This window comes from Meriones unguiculatus, chromosome 4 (assembly GCF_030254825.1).
Source record: "Meriones unguiculatus strain TT.TT164.6M chromosome 4, Bangor_MerUng_6.1, whole genome shotgun sequence".
NCBI classification, from domain to species: Eukaryota; Metazoa; Chordata; class Mammalia; order Rodentia; family Muridae; genus Meriones; species Meriones unguiculatus.
In genome coordinates, this window is record NC_083352.1 from 112,616,178 (window position 1) to 112,630,939 (window position 14,762).

At 41.4% G+C, this 14,762-nt stretch overlaps 1 protein-coding gene across 1 annotated transcript in view; it reads right to left on the minus strand.

Moving 5' to 3' along the window:
• Positions 1-14,762, minus strand: part of Arfgef2 (ADP ribosylation factor guanine nucleotide exchange factor 2) — an 88,993-nt gene that overhangs the window by 24,512 nt on the left and 49,719 nt on the right. The window contains exons 17-26 of the mRNA XM_021637923.2: positions 14,093-14,177; positions 13,802-13,973; positions 12,755-12,906; positions 6,343-6,471; positions 5,139-5,297; positions 4,138-4,285; positions 3,291-3,390; positions 3,102-3,142; positions 2,847-3,016; positions 1,039-1,190 (exon numbers count right to left, since the gene is read on the minus strand). Of these exons, the coding sequence (XP_021493598.1) occupies positions 1,039-1,190; positions 2,847-3,016; positions 3,102-3,142; positions 3,291-3,390; positions 4,138-4,285; positions 5,139-5,297; positions 6,343-6,471; positions 12,755-12,906; positions 13,802-13,973; positions 14,093-14,177 (1,308 nt within the window). The remainder of the gene's footprint in view (positions 1-1,038; positions 1,191-2,846; positions 3,017-3,101; positions 3,143-3,290; positions 3,391-4,137; positions 4,286-5,138; positions 5,298-6,342; positions 6,472-12,754; positions 12,907-13,801; positions 13,974-14,092; positions 14,178-14,762) is intronic.

A 14,762-nucleotide genomic window follows, 5' to 3' on the forward strand; every position in this document is an offset into this window, starting at 1 on the left:
TCAGACATCACACTGGAAACTCACATTTTAAAGCATAGAGCATTCTGTGCTCTCCTTCTATCGCACTCTAGAATCAGAGAGCTCATCCTGCAGTCATGAAGCTGTCAGGTCAAAAAGAAAGTGTGACTCTGCTTTCGGAAAAACTACAGACTGGATGAATCTGGATTCATAAGGATTTGGGCTGTGGAGCCAGAGTTGAGAATGTCTATCTCTGACTTCTTATTCAGTGACAATGCACTGAATAAGTCCCACTGAAGCCACTTTGCCAGCTTTTCTGCCCTCATTTCAGTTAGTGCACCACAATTCTACCAAATCAGTCACTAAATCCTTGAGACTCAATTGATCCTCTTTTGAGGCAGGGTATATGTTCAGATTAAGCACAAAACACGGATGAGAATATACATATGTAATTTAAAATATAATATTTTTAATTTAAATATATATGATGATAGGCTAAATGGCCCAGCAAGCAAGGCTGGACACAGTATCACCTGGGTACGTGTAACAGATGCTCATACATGCTTGCAAAGCTAGCAAGCCACACAGTCATGGAGAAACTCTGTTTCTCACAAGTGGGAAGAAACAGGCTACACGGGCCGATGTTCACTGACCACACAGCAGCGATTCAGAGAAGTAAAGAGAAAGCACACAAAGTAAGGATGTAACCTGCAGCAAAGAAGGGCTGACTGCCTACATAGCCAATTCCAAACCTCATAAAACACAATTCCTGGTTTTCCCATACAGAATTTTCAAGCTTACTGGAGATTTCTATGTACATATACTTACATATATACATACACACAGATATATATATGTATATATGTGGGGGCAGGAGGGATGTCAACTAGGATTGAACCAGGACTGCAGATATTCTAAGCAAGGGCTAAGCTAATCCCAAGCCCTTGAACTATGTATTTCTTACCTAATACCTAAATACTTGTTCAACCTACCACCAAGAGGAGAGAAAACATTCATCCTGTGGCTAGTGGTAGCGGAGACTTTTAGACACCAATGGGTCTTTACAGTAATGTGTATTACCTGTTTTTCTTCATAATATGCTCAAATGGCCTCAAAAAGTCCTTCTGAAATCGGAAATTGGCTAATTCTCCCTTCTCCAGAAACTTCATAGAGAGTTGCCTCAGTGAGTCAACAGCAAAGATGGCCACATCCTCATTGGGGTTACAGCCAACCTAGAAGAATAGAAAGTGAAAAGCCGCTTCAGAATGGTTGTGCAAGTAGGGCTATATATCACAGGCCGCCCACCTGCAATCACTCTGGAAGGTTCATCTAAGACAGAAAAGGCTTCTTCGAGGCTGAGACCTGTCCAGTGTTGTACAAGTGTCATGATGAAAGAGCAGCAAGCCTCCAGCTTCCTTCCTGGGCTGGGATTACAGGTGTGCACACTGGCATGTGTGCTGGCACACGCTTGTTCTTTAAGTATTTATTATTTTGTATGTTTGTGTATAGGGTTGTGTGCAGTGCATGTGGAAGCGAGGTGTTGAAATTCGGTGTCTTCCTCTACTGTTTTCACCTTACTGAGACAAAGTTGCTCAGCAATCCTGAGCCCATGGCTTGGCTAGAATGGCTGGCCACTGAGCTCTAAGGAGCTTGTTTCTGAGACTACCTGGGGTTACAGATATGTACTGCCTAGTCTAGTTTTTATGTTGGTGCTGGGGATCAAACTCATGCTTGCATGCCCAGCACTTTGGAGACTGAGTCATATCACTAGCTCTCTGAATAGAATGAAACCTTGAGTGGGGAACTGAAGCCTTAGCTGGCTTACTCCAATAGCTGGGTTTTAGAATGCCCATTTGTTCTGGATGTCTTTGGCTTGTCTCTGACTTAAAAACAAATGACAATTTTCCAACAAGGTTTTGGAAGAAGACTGGCAATGGGGGCCTGTGTATAACAAGTTTTGATACTGAACAGTGTGTGAGCATGGCTTTACCATGGATCACAGGAGGAGATTGTGGGATTTCCTATGCTTCCATGCACCAGCAGGTTTGTCCAGGCACTATAATAACATTTGTGGTGTTAGCCTGTTCTGGATATGGGGTTATTTTTGAAACAGAGTGGCAATAATATGCACAGGTTGGCTGTACATGGTGATGCATTTCTTTAATCCCAGCACTTGGGAGACAGAGGCAGGGCGATCTCTGTGAGTTTGAAATCAACTTGATCTATATAGTGAGTTCTATGACAGCCAGAGCTACATAGTGAAACTGTCTCAAAGACCTTTAAAAAAAGAAGAAAAAAAAAAAAAAAAAAAAAAAGAAAAGAAAGAAAAAGGGTCATGTATCCAGGCTGGCTTAGAACTTGCTGCATATCCAGTGATGAGCATGCTAAATTACAGGTATGTGCTATAGGCGTGCAACACAGGCTTGCACTACCATGTCCTATGTATGCAGTGCTGGGGACTGAATCCAGGACTTTGTGCATGGTAGGAAAGCACTCTACCAACTGAGCTAGAGTCCCAGCCATGGATATGGGATTATAAAGTATTTTCAGTATCACTAGATTTTTAATTCATGCTACACAACTCCTATCCAAATATAAGAACATTATTCTTACCAAACTGTCCTTGATTTCACAGGAAAAAATAAATTGAGACACCCCTCCCCTCCAAAAAAAGGGTCAACACTTCCTATTGATTCCATTTTTTTGTTGTTGTTTTATTTTTCCAGAAAGGGTTTCTCTGTGTAGTCCTTGCTATTCTGGAACTCACCCTGTAGACCAGGCTGTCCTGGAACTCAGAGATCCACCTGCCTGACATTACTTCTTTCTTGAATGTAGCACCCAGTTTCTTTCAGCTGTCGCTAAAGTGGTCTTTAGATTCGAGCAGTTACCTTATTGAAATGATCTCCAATGACATGCCATATCCGAGACCACTGCAGCCGGATCCGGTTCATGTTGTAGTATGATATCTCCACAATCTTCTGCAGGCTGAACATGCGAGGATGGTGGGGAGAAGCCAGCTCATCCATAGACACAGCACATAGCCAGCGGACAAAGTCAACTACAGGACAGAGGCAGCAACATATAGTAACACTCACACAATCACAGTGGGAAGCACATATAGTTGTCACTAAAGTCATACATACCTATTGCATTTCCATCCAGTCTGGTAGAGCCAGTAAAAATTCTGGGGAGGAAATTGAAATTTCTCAAATACTCGGAAAAGGCAGAGAGAAAACATTAACAGCTAAACAGATTAGAAATCACCACACCCAGAAGCTACTAAATGCCACCAGGTGCGGTGGTACAGCACCAGGGGAGAACAAACTCGTTACCTGTCGACGGCGACAACCACGCTCTGTGAGCTGGTCTCACCAACAGACTCCTGGAAGCTGGCCATCTGTCTTTTATCCACACCACCACTCACCAAATTACCTAAAACATAGTGCACAAAATCAGCACAGCTCCAAACACTGTCCGGTATTTACAACAAAGTACCCAGGCTGAGCACAGTGGTGCACACCTATATTCTTAGTACTCAGAAGGCAGAGGCACAAGGATGAGAAGTTCAAGGCCAGCCCCTGCTATATAGTAAATTCGAGGTCAGCACTGGCTATAGGAAACTGCCTAAAAAAGCAAAGCACACAAACAATAGGAAGCACCCTTTGCCTTGGGCAAATAAAAAACAAATGACATAAAAGAGAATGAGGGTGCAAGTAAAACAAAGCCAAGAACAAACAGCTCCACTGCTGACAGAGTAACAAGCTTACGTTCTGGGTTTAAAATACATCCTTACTATAGACTCTCTTGCTTGTGGACAATCTCCCAGTGCTTAGGAAAACAAACTTGAAGCAAGTGAGTGGCCAAGGGTTCCAAGAACACACAGTGGCTCTTGTGCTGGACACTGGTGGGCTGTGCAGGATGTCACAGCAGTCACTCCCTTACCCCCGAGCACACAAGAATTAGATGCTGTCAGAGCCTGAACTTGTACAGAGGCTGCACTGCGTTGCTCCACTGTACTTGGGCCCAGCAACCTTGGCTACCTCAGTGACATGTGACTCTGCCAAGTGACTTGACCTGTGCCCACGGAATTCAGAGACATGCGATTGGAAAATGGATGTGACGAGCTTCACCACTGTTAACTTATGAGTCTTTGCTGGCCAGCTGGGCCTGCTGTCTTACCGAGGCCAAGACCCATGAATTCTTCTCCTGCCAAGGTGTGGCCCTTCAGGCTCCCTTCTCTTTCCCGCCCGGAGCCAGACAGGTATCGAGTCTTCACCCCAGTTCCTATCAGCTGAGCAAGCTCCAGCTGGCTGATGCATTTCAAGATCTAAAAAAAGAAGATGTGAGAAGTGAAGCCTTGCTTTACAGCCAGAAAGAGGATGCCACAGTCTTCAGACAGTTACTGTTTTCTGGAACATGAAGTTTTCTACACTAAGAATAAACTTTAGAGCTGAGCAGTGGTGGCACATGACTTTAATACCAGCACTCAGGAGGCAGAGGCAGGTGGATCTCTGAGTTCGAGGCCAGCATGGCCACAGCTACACAGAGAAACCTTGTCTCAAAAACAAACATCAACAACAACAAAAAAGTGAACAATAAACAGAACTGGTACAGTTGGGTCACACACACACACATCAGAAATACCTGTGTGTGTGTATCTGCAAACTTCATTGAGTATACAACAAAGAAAAACACTGCTTGGAGCGGGGCTCTATTTCCCATGCCACTCAACCTATGTGGTTGGACCTGGTTCCAGTTCCCCAACCTCCCTATCCACTCTCTTCCTCAGACTCCGCACATAGTCTCCCTGGCTTCTGCTCTGTTCCTCTACCTTGCCACCTCTTGTCTTTCCCTGGGGTCTTTGCATTTCTGTTATGTCTGGAATGCTTTGTCCCCACCAGCTTTAGCTGTGACCACATGTATTCCCCTTATCAAGAAGACTTTCTTAAAACTCTCCTGATCACACTCACCAACACCAGCTCAAGTTGTGCTCACTGCTGTCTGTCATCATGCTATGTGTTTGCTGATGTGTTCTCTACCATCAGTGTAAGAGGGCACAAGCTCTGTCTTTGTGGGCAGCTTTAAGATTCAGGAGCTAAAGGGAGTCTTAATAGAACTGAGCAGAAGATGAAAAGAGTCAGAGGTCTACAGTTATCCTGAGGAAAGGCAGAGACGCATACCTCATGCCAAGAGTTGCCAAGGTAGTTGCCATCGGTGTGAGCCACAGTGATGAGCGTCTTTATGGTGTCGATGTTTTTCTGCTTCATTTCTGTGATGCTGGAGCTGGCTGTCAGCAGAGAGAAGCGAGCAAGAGCCTGAACATAGGCATCTCGTTCCAGCTGAAAGAGAAGCCCAAAAGAGCACTATGACTCTACCCACAGTGTGGCCACTAACGGGGCAGGCTGGCACACTGTACTTGTCTGCTATTTCTGAAAGTACACAGTAGGCTTTTGGCTCACCAGCACTCTAGCCATCCCATGCTGGAATGGTTCCAGCACTGAACTACCTGAGGCTTCCTATGCACAACTACACTTGAGAATGAGTTCTTTGCAGTGACCTCAATCATACACTGTCTATCTGTCCTGTGTTCTAATCTCTCTGCTGGATGCCAAGACTGTTAAATAAGTGCTGAGATTTACAACAATCCTGTACGGTCAGTTAAGTAAGTAGACAAGCTATGCCTTTGAATTTGGAGGCCAACACCACCAGGCTGGAGAAATCCCAGAGTGGGCTTTGAAACCCTGACTTCCAGCTTCAGACCATCAGGTCTTAACACGTAAGAGAGTGAATGGGGACAGAAGACTGAAGCTTTTTGAGCAAACTAATGGGCAGATTCTTACTGACCTAGAAGCAAGGTGTGGAGAAGACACCAACCTTGTGACTGTACAACAGCTTAAAGACTGCATTGATTTGTTCAGTGTTTCAGGATTCAAACAAGGTTTATAGACACATCAATGTTGTATTCAACCATCCACTTCCCCAGAACATGGTGGGAGATAGGGAACTCATAGTAAACATGGGTTATAAAAAGCAGCAGCTATTGTAGGAATGCTGAGGATAAAATTGAGGGCTTCTGGCCAGCTGATCACACCACACACTTTTTACTAGACAGTTATGCCCTCAGCCAGAGCAGGTAAATGTGGCAGGTGTACGAAGTGGCCGTTTTATTATTGCTATCCCAGTACCTAGTTTTAATCCAGATTTCCAGGATTCTCCCCAGTGGAGCCACTGTTAGCATAAAGGCATGGGTTGTTTCTCAGTGGGAATGAATAAGTAGTTTGCTAAATAAACATCATCAACTGGAAACTCTTGGAAGTTTCCAAGCTTTAACAATTTAAAAAAACACATGATGGTATCTCTGGAAACCCACTCAGTTCTACCTACCTGCATTCCAAAGATGCAGGCGATGCGGACTGCACACCTGATGCCTTCCAAACACAGGGAGGCCACCTCTGTGTCATCACAGTTCTGCAGGCCAATGCTATAGGCTGCCAGTAGTGGTGTCCACACCAACTGCCAAGAAACTAAGTTTCAGCATGGCAAGAGCACTTAGAGTATATATACAATGCCAGTTACAGAAATAGCCAAGATGCTGTGATCACTGTAACACTGACCTCAGTCTAGTCCGTTCACAATATGAAACAGCTGCTTATAAACTATGACCACCATAAATGTACTATTCAATACTATAAATATAAATATACAGCACTATAAATATACAGTCAACTTATATTTACAGGTATAGCAGACATCATTAGTAATTCAAAGATGATCTCTTTCCCTGCTAAATGTATATGGGGATTGATAATCAGGAGGTTTGAAGATTTGTTTTATGTATATGAATGTTTTGTCTACATGTATGTCCTATTTGTGCCTGGCTACCACTGAGGTAAAACAAGAGTGTCACAGACCCCTGAAGCTGGAGCTATGGAATGTAACCAGAGCAGAGCCCTGGCCCTCTGCAGGAACAGCCAGTGCACAATGCTGAACCACTTCACTAGTCCCACACAATCAGTTCTCTACACAGCCAGAAACAATCAGAGGTTGGCATGCAGCGGGCTGGAGAGGTGGAGAGTTGCCTCAGAAGTTAAGAGCGCTGGCTGTTCTTCCAAAGGTCCTGAGTTCAAGTCCCAGTCAACCACAAGGTGGCTCAGAACCATCTATAATGAGATCTGGTGCCCCCTTCTGGCCTGCAGGCATGTGTGCCTGCAGGCAGAAGACTATAAATAATGAATAAATAAATCATAAAAAAAGTTGGTTTTTGCAGAACAAAGTATGTAGGTGAGCTGTGCTCGACAGTACAGGCCTTTAATCATAGTAAAAGCATGTGCATCTCTGTGAGATACAGAGGTCAGCCTGGTCTATGTAACAGGTTCAAGGACAGTCAAGGCTATATAGTGAGGCTCTGTGTCAAAACAAGTATTTTGGCAAACTGTTACAAATGATCTGGGACCTAAGCTGAAAATACAAATAAATGGCACTGAAATTGAAGGTTTAGTAGATATTGGAGCAGATGTAACATCCATATTGGCCTCTTCTGGAGGTAAATAGTCAGCTTCTAAGGTAAAACAAAGTGCAAGATGGGTCAAGTATACAAAAGGGCCAAAAGGACAAATAGAAAAATTAAAGCCTTATATGGCTAATATAGCTATGAATTTATAGAGACATGATTTGTTGCAGCAATGGAAAACACAGATTAAAAGTCCTCCAATCGGGGCTGGAGAGATGGCCCAGTGGTTAAGAGCACTGACTGCTCTTCCAGAGGACCTGGGTTCAATTCCCAGAACCCACATGACAGCTCACACCTGTCTGTAACTCCAAGTTCAGGCATCCTCACACAGATATAAATGCAAGCAAAACACCAGTGCACATAAAATAAATAAATAAATAAATACTTTAAAAAAATAAAAATAAAAGTCCTCCAATCTCAGAAACATTCTTGTTTCTGAGAAAAACATTAAAAGGTATTATCAAGAACAGCCACAGACAGGTCAGGTTGTCCATAAACTGGATACAACAGCTGCAGAGAGACACTGAATAGTAGAAAAAACTGCTGGATTAAATCAGCCTGTATATTTTAAAGAAGTGTTGGCCTCAAAATGGAAACTGGGATATTTGTTACGTTGGGGAAGAGGTTTTGCCTTTGTTTCCACAGGAGAAAAGCTATGGATACCATCAAGACTGATAAAGATTAGATTCAAACGGGAGAGATCTCCTGAATAAGGAGAGGTGATAGCTCATCAGACAGCTTGGTCATTCAATCCAAATTAACTTATAAAGACTTTTAAATGTCTTTCATTTGATTAGGCATATAAAAATAAAAATAATATTTTCAAATGATAATTTACCAAAGGCATACTTGTCTTACTGACATAAAATGAAAAATGGGTGTTCTTAAACTACGTGTCTTAAATCTATGTTAGAAGATTGCCATATGGCCTACACCATCTTGAACATTAGCTTTTGAGTTTTCTTCTTTTAAAAAATTTTTTTAAATAATTTATTTTTTAATTAATTAATGAGTTTATTTACTTTGTTTTATTTATTTCCCAACTGTAGCCTCCTCCTTTGTCCCCGCCCAATCCCACTCTTCCTCCTTTCTCCCCACTCATGCCCCTCCCCCAGTCCTTGAGTTTTCTTTTTTTTTGTTCTTTTTTTTTAATATTTTATTTGTTTATTTTATGCATTTATATTACTGCTCTATCTGCATGTGCACCTGCATGCTAGAAGAGAGCAGTTGAGGGCTGTAAGCCACCATGTGGTTGCTGGGAATTGAACTCAGGACCTCTGGAAGAGCAGACAGTGCTCTTAACCACTGAGCCATCTCTCCAGCCCCAAGTTTTCTTTTTAATAAAAAGGATGTTTTTGTTATTTGGTATTAAAAATACCATTAAGAGATCTAAAATGTTTTAAGTAAAATCCAGGGGCTACTACAGTTCACACTTGTTTTCTAAATCTCTAAGAGTTGGAGTGATTTGAAGCTAAGATAAAATATCTGACCAGGGCAGTGGTAGCCCATGCCTTTCATCCCAGCAGAGACAGGTGGGGCTCTATAAATTAGTTATTTTCTTTTCTTTTTCTTTTTCTTTTTTTTTTTTGAGACAGGGTTTTCTTTGTGTAGCCTTGGCTGTCCTGGACTCACTTTGTAGACCAGGCTGGTCTCAAACTCACAGAGATCTGTTAGCCTCTGCCTCCCTGAGTGCTGTGCTGGGATCACAGGTGTGTGCCACCATGCCCGGCTAATTTGTTATTTTCTAAATTCTAGAGTTATAGTGAACAAGGTGGTAGTGGTGGGGCATGCCTTTAATCTTACCATCCAGGGACAAAACTGAATATAGCTCCGAATTGTTATATCTGCACACTAGAAACCACAGATTATTTATATTTACAGATCATTATGAAAACCCTCTATAGCATTATTAGAAAGGCAGCTAATTTCCAATGAGGACACAGACAAAGAGCAGCTTTTGCAACTGCTGCTAAGCTCATCTTTGTGAATGCACATCTGACCAGTATTGAACTAATATCTAATTATGGATATATTTATTGGTGAATTGGCAACTGGAGACCCTTTATAAAGCAAAAAGGAGTCCACCAACATTTGCCTGTTGGCTTCTATTGCAAACACTTTCCATATACAGAGAATAAATATTCTCTCTTTGAGAAACAAGTCTGAACATTTTATGGAGAACCTTATATTCAGTCATTGCCAGTGGTCATAAGGGCATCCCTTACACTGATGGATTCGATTCCTTCAAAGGCAGAGTCCTTCCTAGGCTTAGCCATGGAAGGAAAGGTATTACAGTGGAAATGGTACCTATCTGAATTCCTTTGTGTCCAGGATATGGTAGCGTATTTCCTCCATTAAGAAGATACCTCAATTGCCTATAATCCCCACCCCTAAACCACTCATCCCTCTCCCAAAAGAAGCACCTATTAAACTGTGGAGACCAACAGAATGGTCACAACATTTAGCTAATGCATGGTTTACTGATGGTTTATCAACCATTCATGGAACCAAAACTAATGGAAAGAAGCAGCCAGGGAATGGAATGGCCAATACTGAGGAAGGAACCACAAAAACCTATGCAGCACTATTGGTTATAAGACAAACAACTAGGAAAGCAAAAGCAAAATCTCTATCTTCTCCAATTCATGGTACAATGATACAGTTATATGGTCAACAAAATGGAAAACCACTAACTGGCAGAAAAATGGTAAAGAGATATCTATCTGGTCATGGGAGGCATGACTGGAAATGACAAAATCTAGCAAGACTTAGCAAGAACATCAAATTTTAAGGAAGTTCATACAGGCAAAACAGATAAAACATCTGAAAATAATGAAATAGTAGACAATTTGGCATTATGTTTAATTAAGGCTAGAATATTAAAATTTGCCAGGGAATAAGTTCAGAATAAATCAGGAGTGATAGATTACACATTCAAAAAACTTACACCTAACACTAAAAAAATAAGGGGAAATGGAGAACCAAATTAAACCAGGACAACCTTATGAAAAAAAAAAAAAACTATTATAAGAACCCATAGCACTTGGGAGGCAGAGGCTGGCACGTAAGAATTACAGTGATTTAAATTTAAAAGCCACTTGCAAAAGGCAAGCTGAAAGTCAAAGTGAATGTCCTTTGTGACCTAAAAATAAATACACTTAAATCTTGAATTTATATATAAAGAGAAAGGGGAATACAGGTATATTTATCCACACATATTAAGATATTCAGTTTCAAATTTTCAAAAGAATTTTTTAAAATTTTAATTAAAAGATTATACCTTTTCTCTTGCCAAACAAACAAACAAACAAACAAAAAATTTGCCCTAGGAAAGATATAACCTGCCAAAAAAGGAACTCCCAGAGTTAGGGTTGGGGCAGGGTTTTGCTTTTATCTTTCCAGGAGAGTAAAAGCATCCAACTAAGAAATCTGGAGACCACTAGACAAGTGAAACAGCTGAAGAAAAAAATGGATCATCAAGAGAAAATGTCCCAAGAAAAAGAGTAAAATGGCCAAGCGGTATTGCTGCCCTCTACAGACAAATGGTCTTTACGTGGTCTCAATTCAATTAAAAGTTAAAGCTGGCTTTGGGGTTGGAGCACAGCTCTCTCCTTCTTTAAACCCATGCATGCTTGTTAATGAAAATCCAAAATATCTGTCTCATATCAGAAGAGCCACCCGGTATGGAACAGAGGAAAAGAGAAAATAAAGGACTATTATATTGCCCCTAATCTCTTAATTTTTAAAATTTTAAACTTTTCTTAAGGTTCAAATATTATCTCAAAATCTAGAAAATTATTATGTATATATAAACTTTCTACTGTGATATTAGTGGTCATAGAGAGTACTAATTCAAGAAATAAGCTTCATTTAGCTTCCTGTACATGTTTTTGGCTTTGAGTCTGAAGCACGTAGCTAAGAACAAAGTTTGTGTAACTTGGCTGTACTTAATAGATTGTGGTCCTCAAACCTTTTGGAGATTTGCTGAATATAGCGTTTAAAATGTTTTAAGTTTTTGGCCAGGAGTGGTGTCACATACCTGTGATCCTAGCTCTCAGGGAGGCAGAGGCAGGTGGATTGCTGTGAGTTTGAGACTAGCCTGGTCTACCAAGCTGGTAAGACAGCCAAGGCTACACAGAGCAATTCTGACTCAAAACAAAACAGATAACCTCCCTCACACACAAATTTACGTTTTCTACAATAAACTGTTACCATTCCCAACAGTAACATCTGAGGTCTCCACGATGGGGCCTACAACCACAAATGCACTTGGATCTTGGAAACGCTATCTTTAGGACAAAATTGCGCCGTGTCTCTTCTGCCGTCAGGGTCTGCGCAGACAGTAAACCCCTTTAGTTTGACTAACATGTTCTACCCAATCTGCACTGCCACTAAGCTCACAAACACCACCCAAAGAACAGCTTCGGGTTCCAAACTACTCAGGACATTCAAATTGCTGGGCTCATAGGAGACTGACACAGACATTTTATAGAACTTTGAACTCAAAAAAACTTAACCCTAAAGCTGCCAAATACAAACAAGCTGGACATTGTGGAAAGCTTGGCAGAAATATAGCCTCATTATTGTAAACAGTTTTACTGTGTCAGAAGTAAAATGTTTTGTTTTTATTTAGATAAAAAGAGGGAAATGTTGCAGGATATTTGATGACACTGTGAACCTCTAAATTGTGTTGTTCCCTGGAAAAACCTGTTTCTAGTTTTGGTATGGCTCACCCCTAGCACACACCTTTAATCCAAGTGCTTTCTGTTTGAATATTGTAAACAGAATTAAATAAAGTAAACCATAGGTCAAAAGACAGAGCAAGCAACCAGTTGACAGGAAGTGAACATAGGGAAAAAACCGTAGAGAGTTAAGAGGAAGTCAGAAGGATAGATACAGAGATGCATAGAAAGTAGAAATAAGGGACACTGAGTATGAGGGTTTTTTCGGACAGTACCGGAAAGGGCCTTCTTTTGGGACAACCACATGAGGAGAAAGTCAGGTTGGTGCTTTCTCTGCCTCTCTGAGCACTAGAAGTCTTCATTGGTAAAATCAAACGTTTTGTTTAAAAACAACACACATGGCTACAAAGTAGCAAAGCCAAGATTCCAACCCACACAGTGAGACAGCAGAGTTCATGACTGGTGGCACTTGCAGAAGGGACTTCCTATGGAAGTACCCTGGTTTTTCCTCTCCATTTTCTCCTACTGTGATCTCTCCAGACATTTACAGCAAGCTAAATGCAGAATCAGGGTTGGCAACATGCTAACTTCCTAGAATACTCACTTTGAACATTGGCCGGACATGGTCCAAGTGTGTGGCACTGGTAAATGGAGCTTTAGCATGGCTCACAGCCTCCATCAGAGCTTTGGCTGTTTTAGCCATCTGTTCCATCTCCACATTGTACAGCAGCCGCCTTTGCTTCTCACTAGCTACATCTTCAAAGAAATAAGACACATACACAGTGCTTGGTGTGTGTCAGGAACCGCCTTGAAAGCCCAATTAAGTCACAAATCTTCCAATCAGCTTGTGAACCGGTTACAAATATTACCATTTTTGTAATGGGGATGATGAGGCAGAATGGCTAGGAATGCTTCCTTAACCCTGCCCATGGCAATGGGACTTGTAAGTAAAGCTGCAGCTTGGCTCCAGGAGTGAGGCTCTAGGGCCTGTGCTCTCAGGCTCTGCACCTGAGCTTCTCAAACAGAGACTGACAGCACCACAGAGGCTCACTGAGAGTTCCAGCAGCAACTGACACAATTACCATGAGTTCAAAGTTTTGTGGAGAACTTTGGGGAGGATAATTTAGCTTTTAGATCATACATTTAAATTCCTTCTTGTTCCTAATTACAAATCTAGCAAGAATCATATTATGAAATAAGCATATAATCATAATAATTAATTTAATCACATTACTATTCAGGTTTTTAAATATGCAAATTAAATTTACCACCAGCAGCATACTTAATCATACTCTCTGATGTACTCAAAAGGCAGAGGTGAGCCCCACCCCTAGACAAAGAACTATAAGCAACTAAGGACTGCTCTGTGAGAATTCATCTCCCCCAGGGCTGAGGGGTCAGCCTTGAAATCATTTACTTACAAGCAATACTAAACCACCTTAGCAGGTTGTATTTATACATTTGATTTTATGTTTTTATGTACATGTATATGAAACAACAACAATTTAAAGAAAAAGAGGCCATAAATCTGAGAGGGAGTGGGGGGTCCCCCCAGGAGGGGATATTAGTAGATAAGGGAAGGGAAAATGATTTGATTATATTTTAATGAAAGTTAGCACTGATGGGCAAGTATGCAGCAGGCAGGCCTTACTCTGCTTGGTGGATTTTGTTGCAATTGTGTGCTCTTTTGTCTCCTTCATTGCAATTTTCTTGCCTTCTATCTCTTCGTAGATGCTGGACAGATATTCCTCTGGTAAGTCTTTACTATCATTGATACCCCGATTCATTTTAATATATTGCTCTTTTGTCATTTTGTTCTTTACCTGAAATTAAAAAACCAAACCAAACCAACAACAACAAAAAACCTTATTAAAGCACTGAAATGCCCAAACAAATTCAGCCATGTCTGTGGCTACAATACATGAATGATGAGGTATTTTACCTGAGGGCTGTGCAAATCTGTAGTTAGCATAATGATGGAATACGCTAGGACATACGCAGTGTCAGCACTAGCAAACAGGGTTTGCCTGGAAGGAAAGAACCCAGATAAGAAGCACGGTTACAGTGATGAAAGCCAGAGAGAAGGGCACTAGTGGGGACACAGGTCACCAAAAGCAGCCCTGCTGCACCATATGATATGGAGCCAGGGTAGAGTCTTCTCAACAAAAATTATCACCAAATAAGAGTTAACAGTTCAGTGTGCAAAAGGAGCTAAGCAAGCCCATGTAGCAGAGCATAGGCTTCTCTGAGCCAAGCAACCTCAAGTAATTAAAACAAAAAAAGACTCAAGGAGCATTCTGGCCAAGAGTACAGGCAAAAACAGCACAAGATGCCAGGAGATGCTCTCACAAGTACCAGGCCTGCTATGGACCATCCTGGGATGAATGGCTCCTTACCCTTTACATGCCAGGGGCCTCTTGGGATGCCACTTTAGAGCATCAACTCTGACACTGAGGTACCACATAAAATCTTTTTGGTTGTTAGTTATTTACTGTTTCTATTATCCACTTGACACTTAATAGCCGAAATACAAAGCAAGATATTTGCATTGTTTTAAAGCATATGCTTAAGGTTTAACATTTTAATTTTAGGTAAGGAAAGAAAGACAGAAC